Below are 13,793 nucleotides of genomic sequence, written 5' to 3'. Positions count from 1 at the left end.
CTATTGATATCATTTTTCAATGCTTTGGCAAGCAGAAACATCCCCGGTCGGCAGCCTGTCCATCTTAAAGTTATCGTGAAACATTTATACTTTATTTGTTCCCTATCAACACCTATTGGCTATATATATACATTGAGGGATTGCGCAATATGTATAATATCTTTAAACGTTGAAACTAGAACGAGGAGAAATCTTGGTTCCGATGCCTCTGTCGTCTGTAGTGTAATACCAGCTCCTGCCTCGGGTGGGTTCCTGAGGAGCCAGGTCGTGAGGTTGATGCCGGAGCGCGTCGCTCATAGCACCGTGCGCAGCTGCAGCGTCATTGTGTTTGAATGAAGTTGCAACTAAACATAACATAGCCAACTCTGATCGCGCCCCGGAGGAGTCAGAAAAAGAAACGCCGTCAAGGAAACCACGCGTTACAATATGCCAGTTTACACAGGTAGGACATAATTTGTACTATACGTATCCCCCAGCCATCTTGTAATTATAAGTATGAACCCATGCGTGCTGAACTGTATTGTTCACTTTTTCCTGTTAGCATGGCTAATGTTAGCTGACTAGGTCGATTTCAAGCTAGCACTTGTTAGCACTTTCTGACTTGCTAGCAATAGGCAAAAACCAAAGGGACTCCATGCCAGTCCTTCTAACGCTGTCATGGGATATAGATGCCTACGGGGTTTGCAGACTTTATCAATGATACACACACTCGCATGAGTTAGTTGACTAGTTGTTCATCCGCTCGATGAAGTCGACAGCCAGCTAGCTAGGCCATCACACCGGTGATCGCCTTCCTCCTTCGATAGCAACATGCTATGTAGCATCACGAAGCAAGCTAACAACTGTGTAGTACCTTAAGTTGATCACATATTTTTTATGTAGTAACGTTAGTATAATTATTATTAAATCCATAACCTGGGATGAACACGGGTACTTGTGATCACTCCCAGGGTGTACTGGGATCCCATCCGAGGACATCAGAGTAGCCGAACAGAAAGTAATAGTCATCCTGCCCCTGCGAGTTACTCTCTTAACTCAGTCTGGTGTTAATACGACAATGTACATATCAGTAAGGTTTAGTTACGGCTATATTGCTGACCTATCCTGGATCACTTAAACGTATACTATATCCCGTAAGGCCCGCAACAATACAACAACAACTGGTCGTGTGTCTTCTGCAAGTGTTCGCAATATGCTGTGTCATGTAGGCGCACACAGGGGCAGCGTGTTGCTGTGTTTTCAGCCACGTTTCGCCACAACTCACTAAAACACCACTCCTCTTTTGTGTCCGTTTCGTTCAGTCAATGTCAAATGGGGGAAGGAGAAGTTTGACGCTATCGAGCTGAATACAGAGGAGCCACCCATGGTTTTCAAGGCTCAGCTCTTTGCCCTGTCAGGAGTTCAGCCAGAAAGACAGAAAGTCATGGTGAAGGGAGGCACTCTGAAGGTAGCTACCAAAACAACACTCACCTCTCGGTGAGGTCACCAGTGGCCAACAGTCTTCCACTTACAACATGCATATTTGATTCCTTATAATTGTTAATAGCAGCTCATCATTGATTGCCCTGTTTTCATTTCAGGACGACGAGTGGGGAAACATCAAACTCAAGAATGTAAGTACAAATAATAGTGACACGGATAGAAGGGTGAATATTTGTGAATAATGTACATCTATGTAGCAAATCAAAGGCTTGTAACTATTGCAATTGGATGAAATTTGTGTACACATCTCTCGTTCCTAGGGAATGACCCTATTGATGATGGGCTCTGCAGAAGCCCTGCCTGAGGAGCCTGCTGTCAGGCCCATGTTTGTGGAGGACATGACTGAGGAGCAGCTGGCCTCAGCTGTAAGTCAGACTAGCCCACCTGCTTTGTTTATTGTCATTTGTCTTGGTTGTCATTAAGATGCTATTCAAAAACATTGAGGCAATAGATTATTTGTCAGGCGAAGCCGTGCCTGTAAAAGGACTTTTTTAAAATTCTAAGTAAACGATTTTGCCTCTATTATATTGTGGTCCGTTGGACAAAATGCCTTCGTTATGGTTATTTTTCTTCTTAACATCTGGGCAGCTGACTTCAGAAAGCATGTGGTATTGTGATGCATAACTATAAAACAATCCTGAACACATAACATATATGTGTTCAGGAACATAATATATAATTGCCGTCAATATTTAATTATCTGATTCGATTTTGTATCATCTAGTTGACAAAATAAATGCATTCATTTCATTCAAATGTGATGCATTTAATTGTTATTGTGGAAAATATGGTTGCATAGAATATAGGTTTAGAACTTTATTTTGATCCCTCAAATAATCCCATATGGACCTAATCTCCTTCTCCCCTGGTTCTTTTAGATGGAGCTTCCTTGTGGGCTAACAAATTTGGGCAACACCTGCTACATGAACGCCACCGTGCAGTGCCTGCGCTCTGTGCCAGAGCTCAAATCTGCCCTCAAAAGGTAACATTATCTTGCTACTAAGAGTTTATGAGAAATAACCTGGTGTGGTAAGTGAGTTTGAATCGTACATTTTGACAGCATACAGCAAACTTTGCCCACGGCCATGTCAAAACACACCTAGAATAAAACGATTGGACAAAGAATTCCACTGTTTTCACAATCCTCATCTATCCGGTTGATTGTCCATTAATCAACAGGTATGCCGGTGCTCTGAGGGGCTCAGGAGCCAACGCGTCCCAGTACATCACAGCAGGTACAAAGCAATCCCACATAAAGAAATGAAATGAGTGGAGCTCCAAAGCACCAATCTTCATTTTGCTTAGCCTCACGCTGGAGCTGAACACGTGCTTGTGCCCCCCCAGCCCTGCGTGACTTGTACGAGACCATGGAGAAGACCTCCTCCAGCCTCCCGCCCATCATCCTGCTGCAGTTCCTCCACATGGCCTTCCCCCAGTTTGCTGAGAAGGGAGACCAGGGTCAGTACCTTCAGCAAGTAAGTGTCTCGCCACAGTGGTAGTGGTGCTACCTCCTCGCCGTTCACACAAATGGGCCTTATTGTTTTAGGAAGAACCAAAAAGAAAACTATCGACATCCAGAAAAATAGAAATTGGTCAGCGTTCTTAAACGGGGTTACAAAAAAAAAAAAGAGCCATTTATGAATGTAGTTACCTCTTTATAAATCCTCTATTGCGGTGGTTGAGTCTCCAAATGCTTTTACTGGCCCATTCACAAAAACACTCGTATCATGTTGCTTGCTTTAACTCACGGATTTGAACGTGATGATGCTGTGATCCGAAGCAAATCCCAAGGAGCTGCTCTACTGCTGCTCGACTGATAGATCTATATATCTTAAATATTGGCCGATATTTTGATATCGGTCATTTTTCAGTCCCTAATATCGGCAGCCGCCCCTAAAATCAAGCATTGGTCGGGCTCTAAAAGGTTCATGGCGCTGGATGTTGTAAGCGTGCGAGGTCAAGCTGACGTGGTCCTCTGTTGTTCTGCAGGATGCCAATGAGTGCTGGCTGCAGATGGTGAGGGTCCTCCAGCAGAAACTGGAACCCCTGGAGCCAGAGACTCCCATGGAGGTGATCCTACTGTCCTTTATCTAATGTTCCCCACCTTAACCTCTCCACCACGCTAGGACTGGAGAAAGGACTGACGCGTGTGCTGGTGGCTGTGACTCTGTTTCTAGACTGAAGCTGAGGGTGGAGCTGTCGCGTCCACCACCAAGAAGAACTTCATCGACCAGTATTTCGGTGTGGAATTTGAAACCACGTATCCTTGCTGTCGTGTAGAGTCACAAATGAGACTTTCGATTAACATCTAAAGCTTTTTGATTTACTTGAGGCTGGTGATCTGGGGCTGGCGTGCTGTAGGCCCATGTTACACACAATTGGTAAATTCCAAAATGGCTTTATTCTTCCCAGAAATAATTAGACTGGGCAGCACCTGTTGGCATAAACTAGCATATCAAGGAGGTGTACACCAACTACAAGTCTTTTTCACAGCGCTATCAATAGTAGTTCTGCCCCAGCTCAACACATTGGAGGTCTTGTTAAAATAAATTCAGCCGACGCACTAGCTGGAAGTGTAACCCAGCACTCAAATTGAACTGAACTTCAAGGAAGACTTCACTTCTCTGGTGAACCCCTGGTTAACGCAGCTCCTTTCTTCTGATTGGCTCGCTGGGTGTGCAGGGCTTTAACGGCCTCCTTCCTTAACCCGTGGGCTCAGTATGAAATGCACAGAGGCTGAGGACGAGGAGGCCACCAAGGGCAAGGAGAGCCAGCTGCAGCTGAGCTGCTTCATCAACCAGGAGGTCAAGTACCTCGCCACGGGCCTCCGACTGGTACGCTGCAGACCGCCACGCCGACACCACAGCCCACCGCAGACCTGTCTCCAAGGTGTCCCGTGTCTCAAGGCTGTTTTTTTCTTTGTTTCCACCAGAGACTCCAAGAAGAAATCACAAAGATGTCCCCGTCTTTGGAAAGAAATGCCCTTTACATTAAATCGGTACGTTTCTTTGCCGCATATCGTTATGCATTTCAATTGTCCTCAAGTGGCAGACAAATTGTTTTAGAAATGTGCAATGTAGACGGCATTTTCCTTCACATACTTGATCCTGCCTTGTCTCCCTATTAGTCCAAACTGGGCCGTCTCCCTGCCTACCTGACCATTCAGATGGTCCGCTTTTTCTACAAAGAAAAGGAGTCTGTCAATGCCAAAGTCCTTAAGGTCAGTCCTGGTGGACCTTAAACAAGTCACCCACACCCAATTTAATTTCAGTCATTAATGGCTGTTTAGAAACATGGTCTGAAATGCTGTTCTGTCTATTTTAAAGGATGTCAAGTTCCCCCTAATGCTGGACGTGTATGAGCTGTGCACATCAGAGGTCCAGAAGAAAATGGAGCCTATGAGGTCAAAGTTCAAGGTGGTGGATGACAAGAAGCTAGAGATGGCACAGAAGAAGGTACGCATTTACGAATGGACTAAAATGAATGCTTAGTGCTTTTGAAGCCAAATGAGACCACTGCCCATCTCTAGGATAGGGTAATTTCATTACACATACCATTAGAGCTGTGCGTTCAAATGATCAGTGATTACTTTGTGGTTGCATGGGAACCATTGTAAATTCTTTGTCCTCAACCCATAAATGGTAACTTAAATATTGCTGATTCTGTGTTTCCTTCCCAGGTAGTGACGAAAACTGCTGTTGTGAAAGAAACCAAATACGAGGACGTCTCCTTCCCTGATGGTAGGCGGTTCTTTTGTTTTGTTGCCCGTCTACACATTTTGCCTGCACTGCATGTCCAAAGCTTGAGTTGTGACGCCGGCTTGCTTGTTTCCTCCAGACCTGGGCTCCAACAACAGCGGCTACTACGACCTGCAGGCCGTGCTGACGCACCAGGGCCGCTCCAGCTCCTCCGGCCACTACGTGGGCTGGGTCAAGAGGAAAGAAGGTAACCCCTCAGCCAACGTTACACCGACTGCCAACATGACAGCAGGGCCCCGTTTCCCGATAGCAATGGATCCACGCTCGTACAATCATTCTCACGGTGGATCTTGTGATCCATCGTAAATTTCTTTAGAGCGTTTCCTGAAACTCCTCCTAACATGAACGCGCGTTCACTGCACTCAAGACGTTCGTAGGATTGTAACTGTCCACTGACAAGGTGCTGAAATGGGCTCCGTAGGAGGGAGAGACGCAGGAATGTCGCAGGAAAATGGGGTTAAAAATGTCTCCCCATCAAGGCCAACAGCAGAGCAGCATAAGAAAAGAATAGACTGCAATAATATAAATGCTAAAGATATTAAAACAGAATTGATTAGGCCTAGGACGACATATGCATCGGTCCTAATCCTGAATGCAGTGTGCGTACATTTTTTCACGGCATTTTCCCCCCTGAAATAATTCCATATTAACAAAAATCAAAAATAGCTTGTGTGACACCTACATTTATCTTAATGTGCGGATTTCTGAAACGTGCTTTGCGCAGTAGAGAGCCGACTTTATCTGATTCCGCATGATGATCTACTTAGGCTTTCAGGGAACGGGGCCCAGTTCTGTATCAATGTCATCTTACTCCAAAACATAACGGGTTTGACCGCTCTACAGATGAGTGGGTGAAGTTTGATGACGACAAGGTGAGCGTGGTGTCTCCGGAGGATATTCTGCGGCTGTCCGGCGGGGGCGACTGGCACATAGCGTATGTGCTGCTGTACGGACCCCGGAAGCTGGAAATACTGGAAGAGGACGATTAACGTGGAGGAAACTGCAGAAGAGGACAAACCGATAGGACAACATCCAACACTTACAAAAATGCCATTTTGAAGCACTGTCTGCATAGATGTGCAATAAATCCAGGTGTCTTTAAAAGTTGATGACCTTAAAAATGTTTTTGCTTAGTTTTTTTTGTAACCCTTACAGAAGCTTGTAAAACAAAACGTCATCGAATGGCATTTCAAGTATATTAGTGGAGAATGGTTTTAAAAATGGACTCTTGCCTCTTTTCTTCATTTGGAAAATGTATTCTAAGTGGAGACCAGACGCAACTACTTGGCTGTCCGTCAGAGACTTTAAGTCTAGCTGTGCAGTTTCATTGTTTTTTACTTTCCAAAAGCCTTTGCCAAGGTGTTCATGACAAACAATATTCCTGTCGTAACTAATCAACTTGTACAGAAATATTGGGCCATACCGGCCTACATTACACCTATGCTCTGACATTTGGTTTCCTGTTCTACCACCTGCCATGAGTAAGACGTAACCAATGCTCTGTAAGTTATTGACTGCTGACTTATCAAAGACTGTTGATTGTCCTTAAATCAAGCGTGTGACCTGAATGATTACAAATAAAAATCTGTTTATTAGAAAAACGTGCTTTATTCTCACGGTGCAAAAAAAAAAAACCCCACTTGGGGGCAGGGCTCCAAGGACACAACATACAAAATTGAAACTATTGACTCAATAAAAAAAACATGTATGTTTTGGGCATGCTCTAACTATGCCTCGCTGAGGTTGTCTGCGATCTGAGTGAAGCTAGCTGCGTTGAGGGCAGAGACCAGGTTCTCCACTGTGGCCTGGGTCCCTTCTCGGTCCTGCCAGGCCACCAGCAGCAGCTTGGCCTGCATGTCCACATCCTCGCTGTCCGTCTCGATCTCCCGCAGCTCCGACGCCTTCATCTCCAGCTGCCCGGCCAAGGTCTTCCACTTGGCTCCCAGCTTGGCTGCAACGTCATCCATCTGCTGGTTGGACACCATCTTGCTCTGCATGCTGGGACCTGGGAGAGGGACAGAGTGTAATAACACGATAATCAACCCGAGGTCTGGCCTTGAGCCCTATTGGGGTTTAAACTATAATATATAACCTGGTCACAACCAGGCAGTAAAGATCAAGGATGCCAGAGAGCCACATTTAGGAAGTCGTAATAACGAACGGGGGCATGCTAGTGACTCAAAGCTAACCAGGTCCTGCAGCCTAGCTGCAGGACCTGGTGCCATGCATCCAACAAAGATCAGTGGCTTGTGGTGCAAGTCTTCCTAACATGGACGTCAGGTTTCTGGAACGTACTGTCATTGCTCTCCTTCAGAAGGTTGTCTCCGTTGTCGTCGTCGTCCTCCTCCCCGGTCTTGATCTCCTCTGAGGGGATGTCTTTCTACACAGGGAAAACAGTTGCAATGACAGCAGGTTAGGCAGTGGTGCACAGCCAGGTCCAACGGTGTACAATCATGGTAGACCCCATGAATACCTCTTGAAATGAACAGTCACAGTCAACTTAATGTAGGATCGCTGGAGCCCGAATTACTACGCAATAGAAGACCTTCTGTTTCATTATGGTGATATTCTTCAGAAGAAAAAGAGTATAAAAAGTAAGCATAAAAAGCTTCAAAAATAGACTTTATTTCTTCATGGAATAGTCTTCACTGGGTTGATTTAAAACCTTTACAGACACTTTATTTTACTGTTTACTAGTACTGGCTGCCTCTTTGTCCACAATAGCAAACATCGACAAATAGGAAGCGAAAGAAAGTTGGCTCTGCTCACCAAAATATTGGATCATTAATCCAAAATCTGATGTGAGACTACATTGAGCAAAAAGAAACAAACAAACAATCCACGGCCAACACTTACGGGCAGCTCTTTGGCCAGCTTGCTGACCATGCTGTCGAGGTAATCCGCCAGGCTCTTGAACTTCTGATTGGTGGGCTGAAAGAAGTGAGGACTCCGTCTGGACAGGAGCCTCAGAGCCCGCCAGCCATAGTTGGAGTTCCGTACGACCCTGGGGAAATGGCGGGAAAGAAAAGCACACAATAAACGTACAGTTTGAGGAGTAAACTTTAAATATGATATATATTTAAAACACAGGACGGGTTTAATGGCCCACACGCACTTGTACTCATCCTCCACCATGTTGGTTGGGTCCGCCTGTTCGATGGCTTCTGCAAAGAACTCGTCGAGCGACGGCATGAACTCCCTGTTTGAGAAACAGAAGATGCATAGGATTCAAGTAAATATACACAACATGGTGACAATTATAGCATCCTGATAAAATGTACTTATTTCAATTCTGTTCAAAGCTCAGACCTGTCATCAGACTTGCAAGCCTCCATGTTGTCAGCGTGCAGGTTCCACAGCCTGGTCAGCTCGTCACTATAGCAACACAAATCACGACGGTTCATGCGAGGGGAGGACCACCGTCTCAATCCTTACATTGTGAAAACATTGTCATGTCAGAGCGCCATGCGTCCGTGCGCCGCTCTGTTGAGAGCTCCTTACTTTCCCATGAAGAGCTTTCGGTCGGGGCCTTTCCCGAGGAAGTCCTCCGGCGCCTGCCTCTTCCTGACGGGCCTCTTGGGTTTGTCGTCCACCACCCTGGGGACGAGAGATCAGTGTTTACAACCCCCATGCGTTGGTTTGTTGATTTGACGGACCAGTGGCAGGATAAGGTTGTGCCACCTCTCTTTGACGAAGCTGGGACATCCCTCGTTCTTCCAGCCGTTCCAGTTCTCCTCGGTGTTGAGGATGTGCTGTAGGGGCGCAGCCAGGGGGAGACGGGGTTTAGAGGACAGCGGGAGAGCGTGTGGAAAGGGAGACCGGCCAGGGTCATGGTGCTTATGTCTAGCCACTCACCTCCACCATGGCACTGAACTTCTCACCCTCGGGAGGGATCTCCTTCAAGAGCTGTAGGAATTCAGAATGGATGAATCAATGGTCGTCGAATGAAAAATACGAAATCAAGATAATTCATACTTTTTTTTTTTGAGTTTGATAACATGATGTATTTATTCAGCATCTCTCTCCCAAAAACACTTTGCAACTGAGAACTTTGAATTTTTACCTTAAAAGAAATGCACAAAATGGTCAAAAAGATAATGTTCAAATCTAAAATAATGTACAGATATGTATCCAGCTGTTCCAGCACTTTCTATAAACATAATTTTTTTTTATAAATAAAAGTATATCAAAAACACGATTATATTAATTTTGTGATCGTTTGAGCTAAAATCGCAATCAAGATCGAAATTTGATTAATCGCCCAGCCCTAACAAATATAGAAACATTTAGATTACTCTGCGTTGTATTTTTCCACAGGTCTTTTCTATGGGATGAGAATAATGAGACTGACCTGGTGGACCAGCTTGGTGGTCTCCTCGATCCACGCTGTCTGGTCATCATTGAGAATGCAGTTGGAGCTGCAGATGGAGAAGGGATCAGTGTCTGTTTCTCACTCTACTCCGTCCATCTCCACCGCTTCCAGAGCCAGCCTTACCTCTTGAACTTGACCTGGCCCTTGAGGTACTGGAAGAGGATGAGGTACTGCAGGAGGATGTGCCTCCGGAAGTTGCTGTCGCTGAGCTGTAGGTCCATCAGCTGGGAGGCAAGAGGAGAAGCAAAGTCAGAACATGACCATAGAAAATATACCCTTCTTCATAAACATAATACAGAAATTACGGATACTAGCAAACACTGCCACAGCTTGTTTGCATGGTGTAGGATTTAGACCTTTTTACTAATGTTACATTGCAATTTATAAAAATCACTTATAAAATAAGTGTTTTAAATAAACTATTTTCAGAGATGAGAATAATAATAATTTAGCTGTAACGTGTAAATGACTTCAATTGCTAAACATAATCAAAACGTCCCACATAGCCCTCCTACTAAACCCACATGCACTTCTCTTTGGAGAACAGTCCACTAATCCCACCTTCTCACTGGTGAGGAACTTGGCGAAGTAGACGTGTTCTCCGGCGGAAGTCCTCAGCTCCTCCAGCTTCCGTTTAGAGGCCTGCATGTCGTCCAGCTTGAAGCTCTTGAACACTGCCAGGGTCTCGTCCGAGTACTGCGCAGGAGGAACAACCTTAATACCAGCTTTTCCATCCGATTGAAAAAGGACTCAACATTCAGGTGTGGGATGGACAGCGGGGCAGCTGTACCTTGAGGAAGGTCATCCAGGAGAACTTTTCGTAGCACTGCAAGGGGTTCCTGAAGTAGTCCTGTAACGTCCAGAACTTCCTGTACAAGTTGTAATCGATGGGGATGGAGCTGTAGGATACACAACGCGGTGTGTTCAGCCAAAGGATCAGCCGTCTTGGTCAGAGTAACAGCGTGATGGCGCCTGTGATCACTTACCAGGTGGCAGGGACCTCTTCCTCGCCCATCTCCCCCTCCTCCACCTCCATACCATCTTCCTTTTCCTCAGTGTGCTTCAGAGGACAACGTAACATCAGACACCAGTTGATTCATAAATACATGACGACTCAGGGTGCCTTTACAGCTGAGAAATGATCACCTTAATACTACATTGATAATGCAACGATATTATGGTTCACACCCATCTACACTGTACAGCCGTTTGAAGAGCCATCATTAGAAATGTGTGGCTATTGAATCCAAGCACGTCAGGTAATTCAAAGTATATTCAGTTAGTTTTAGTTTCGTACAATAGTTTCAAAACAACTCTTTAGCTGTATCCTCCACAAGATTAATAAACCAAAGACCATAGGCATCATTGCATACCTTCTGCCCGAGTGTACTCTCCTGTTCATTCTTGTTGAACACTGTGATGTTCTCAAGGTTGAACTGGCTCTGGAGATTAAGACCTTCAAAACAGGATTGGTTTGAATTTATATAAAGACACGCAAAACAAATGACTAGGTTTTCCATTTCAGTGGCATTATACATTGAATAGTGTTTAATATCGAATAGGTGATGACCCATGAGCCACACCGAATCTCACCTGATTTCTCAGACAGTGGAAAGAGGCGTGCTAGGAAGAGCTGGATCCGCCCACAGAACACAGTGTTCTGGGATTTAGACAGCCGTCTCAGGAGATCTGGCCCCAGGGAGAGAGGGGTGTCATCCACAGCCACCATCACAGTAGCATTACAGAGCGGACCTCTCCTGTGATCACAGCACCAGTACAATAATAGTCTCTCCAGCCTTACCGTTACACATCCGCAACAGGTAGTTCTTCCCTGCAGAGTAAAACGTGCTCTGAAGGGAAGAGAGGAAACAGACATGATAACGTTAAATAAAAACAAAATGCTTTAAAAGACAAAAAGGTCAGCTTAGATGCTGTGAGAGGAAACAACATACCGACTTCCAGGTGGAAACATTTTCCTCCACAAATGAGAATATCTTGTCACACTGATCGAGGGGAAGGCAGTCAAGCACATCTCCCAGTAAGAGGAATGGGGTCGTGGCAGAGCAAATCCCTATGAGGGTCATATGATCAAACACATTAATTCATACAGGAAGTATGGACGATTTGTTGATGTGGTGATGATCAGTTTAGGCCAAGACTGGCAAGATCCTGTACCGACCTTCTGTTACTGCCTCGATGCTAATATAGATGAGTGCCAGGTACTCATCACAGCTTGCCTTCTGTTCAACCTGATAATGTAATGTGAATATTCATTAAAATATTCTAAGGCACATGACAAAGATGAACCAAGTAAATCAATACATGTGTACTTACAATCTGATCCCCGAGGACACCCCTTAAAGACTGGTCAAGTGTGGTTTTCTTTTCCGCCTCGCTGCAAAAATGATAAGAGATTAAATGAAGTTTCACCACGTTCATCAATAAACGTTTGTTTTATTAGGACCGGTGACGCATGTTGTAGAAAACGCTCAACGTGCCATCTAGCTGGCGCGTTGTACTTACTTCCCAGTAATTTGGTTGAAGGCATTGATCAAGGGCTTGCTGGTCCTCCCTGCCAGAGCACTTACAGCCGACGCCTGGGTGGCAGAAAATTGGATTAGTATAAATGGGAGAAACTAACATGACTGTAACTTGATAGGAGAGTAAACAATGCTAACTGTGAGAGCTAGTGTGCATTTGTCTTTTAACATCACCGCTATAAATTAGACATCACTATATCTATAATTTATACAAATCACGTAAGTAAACACGACAGTTTAGTAATTTACGTTTCTCACCGCAAATTTGTCTTTAGCATCGATAAAATTGTACAAGGACGTAGTCATCTTTGCACAACAATGTTTGTTAGTGCATTCACACGACCAACCAACTACTTCCGGGGACTTCCGGTTAGCTCGGAACTCATTCATACTCACTGTTTACCATAAAACAATATACAAAGAATAACGTCGCTTCAAAATACATATTACTTTAAACATTATAGAATTAAATCTGGTTTCAATAAATAATATATTAGTCGACCAATGGCTTTAGTTGAGTGGAGCACTTATTCTCCCTCTTGCCCAGTTGATGGCGATGTTGTACACTATTTGTGCATCTAGAATATTGGAAACTAAACCATCTTTGTAGTTGAAGTTAAGCCTATATATCATCAGGAAACATTATATACACCTTCTCTTTTCATGCATTTAAATCCATATAATATTTCTTTCATTTCACTTGCTGGGGTTATATTTAATTCTGATGCACGTTGTTGTGGCTTATTTAATCAAGCCACCCACCATCTATATATATTTGTGGACAAGAAGTTTATTGAATATGTCTTAGAAAGTGATGAAACACAGGATGGGAGAGAATGTGATGAGTTACAAGGACCATGAACCAGTGGAGTAAGTTTAAGATGACACGTATTTCTTCGTTAGATCGTTAGATGGATCCACCACAGAGACGGCTGATTTTATTGTGTGTGTTGTAACTGACCTCCCACATGAAAAAAATCTATAGTTTACTATATTAAATAAACTATAGTATACCCTATATATACTATAGTAAATATTGTAGTGTTTTTTAACCTTACTATAGTAGTTTTACTACAGTAAACTATAGTATACTACAGAAAATTCTATAGTTTACTATAGTGAATAAACTACAGTACACCCTATATATACTATAGTAAATATTGTAGTGTTTTTTAACCTTACTATAGTAGTTTTACTACAGTAAACTATAGTATACTACAGAAAATTCTATAGTTTGCTATAGTAAATAAACTACAGTACACCCTATATATACTATAGTAAATATTGTAGTGTTTTTGAACCTTGCTATAGTAGTTTTACTACAGTAAACTATAGTATACTACAGAAAACTGCAGTTTTATTACTACAGTATACCACATATATACTACTACAGTGAACTATAGTATACTACAGAAATTACTATAGTAAATCACACACTATATTGTAGCATATTATAGTATACTATAGTAATATATAGTAAACTGTAGTAAATGCTGTAGTAAATAGTATTTTTTCCCCTGGGCTCCCTGCTCAGAAAAGTGAACGTGATATAAATCAGCGGAAGGTGAAGATGCATTCACTGAACTAACATGAATCACATAATTTGTATAAATAAGCAGATAAAGATGCAAACTTAGTAGA

General features: G+C 43.6%; 2 protein-coding genes across 2 annotated transcripts; one reads left to right on the top strand and one right to left on the bottom strand.

The window, feature by feature from the left end:
* Positions 1-264: 264 nt before the first annotated feature.
* usp14 (ubiquitin specific peptidase 14 (tRNA-guanine transglycosylase)) lies at positions 265-6,835 on the top strand. The gene is made up of 16 exons (XM_030362723.1): positions 265-442; positions 1,302-1,447; positions 1,581-1,613; positions 1,743-1,847; positions 2,361-2,464; positions 2,662-2,717; positions 2,827-2,957; positions 3,472-3,552; positions 3,660-3,742; positions 4,202-4,316; positions 4,415-4,480; positions 4,610-4,702; positions 4,809-4,937; positions 5,162-5,222; positions 5,320-5,427; positions 6,084-6,835. The coding sequence occupies exons 1-16, from the start codon at positions 427-429 to the stop codon at positions 6,227-6,229; spliced, it is 1,473 nt and encodes a 490-aa protein (XP_030218583.1). The 5' UTR covers positions 265-426; the 3' UTR covers positions 6,230-6,835.
* Positions 6,829-12,544, bottom strand: thoc1 (THO complex 1). The gene is made up of 21 exons (XM_030362722.1): positions 12,411-12,544; positions 12,136-12,209; positions 11,947-12,007; positions 11,792-11,861; positions 11,565-11,683; positions 11,414-11,462; positions 11,206-11,301; positions 10,986-11,068; positions 10,599-10,672; positions 10,403-10,511; positions 10,174-10,308; positions 9,736-9,836; positions 9,592-9,658; positions 9,096-9,146; positions 8,922-8,992; positions 8,742-8,837; positions 8,550-8,615; positions 8,356-8,439; positions 8,097-8,244; positions 7,536-7,620; positions 6,829-7,245 (listed from the first exon to the last, which is right to left on the bottom strand). Exons 1-21 carry the CDS (start codon positions 12,540-12,542, stop codon positions 6,968-6,970), a joined length of 2,049 nt encoding a protein of 682 aa, XP_030218582.1. The 5' UTR covers positions 12,543-12,544; the 3' UTR covers positions 6,829-6,967.
* Between the last annotated feature and the right edge of the window lie 1,249 nt (positions 12,545-13,793).

The sequence above is a fragment of the Gadus morhua genome, chromosome 8, assembly GCF_902167405.1.
Source record: "Gadus morhua chromosome 8, gadMor3.0, whole genome shotgun sequence".
Classification (NCBI taxonomy): domain Eukaryota; kingdom Metazoa; phylum Chordata; class Actinopteri; order Gadiformes; family Gadidae; genus Gadus; species Gadus morhua.
Note: the sequence above shows the minus strand (reverse complement) of the source record. Positions and strands in the feature narration are given on the sequence as shown.

Excerpts from the sequence above, each read along its gene's own strand:
- usp14 (XM_030362723.1), top strand. Across the intron at positions 1,448-1,580 it reads TGAAGGGAGGCACTCTGAAG|GACGACGAGTGGGGAAACAT; the intron begins GTAGCTACCAAA and ends TTTTCATTTCAG. Across the intron at positions 5,223-5,319 it reads GGACGTCTCCTTCCCTGATG|ACCTGGGCTCCAACAACAGC; the intron begins GTAGGCGGTTCT and ends TGTTTCCTCCAG.
- thoc1 (XM_030362722.1), bottom strand. The coding sequence starts at position 12,542 with ATGAATGAGTTCCGAGCTAACCGGAAGTCCCCGGAAGTAGTTGGTTGG. Across the intron at positions 9,837-10,173 it reads AGTTCCTCACCAGTGAGAAG|CTGATGGACCTACAGCTCAG; the intron begins GTGGGATTAGTG and ends CTTGCCTCCCAG. Across the intron at positions 8,993-9,095 it reads AGTTCAGTGCCATGGTGGAG|CACATCCTCAACACCGAGGA; the intron begins GTGAGTGGCTAG and ends GCGCCCCTACAG.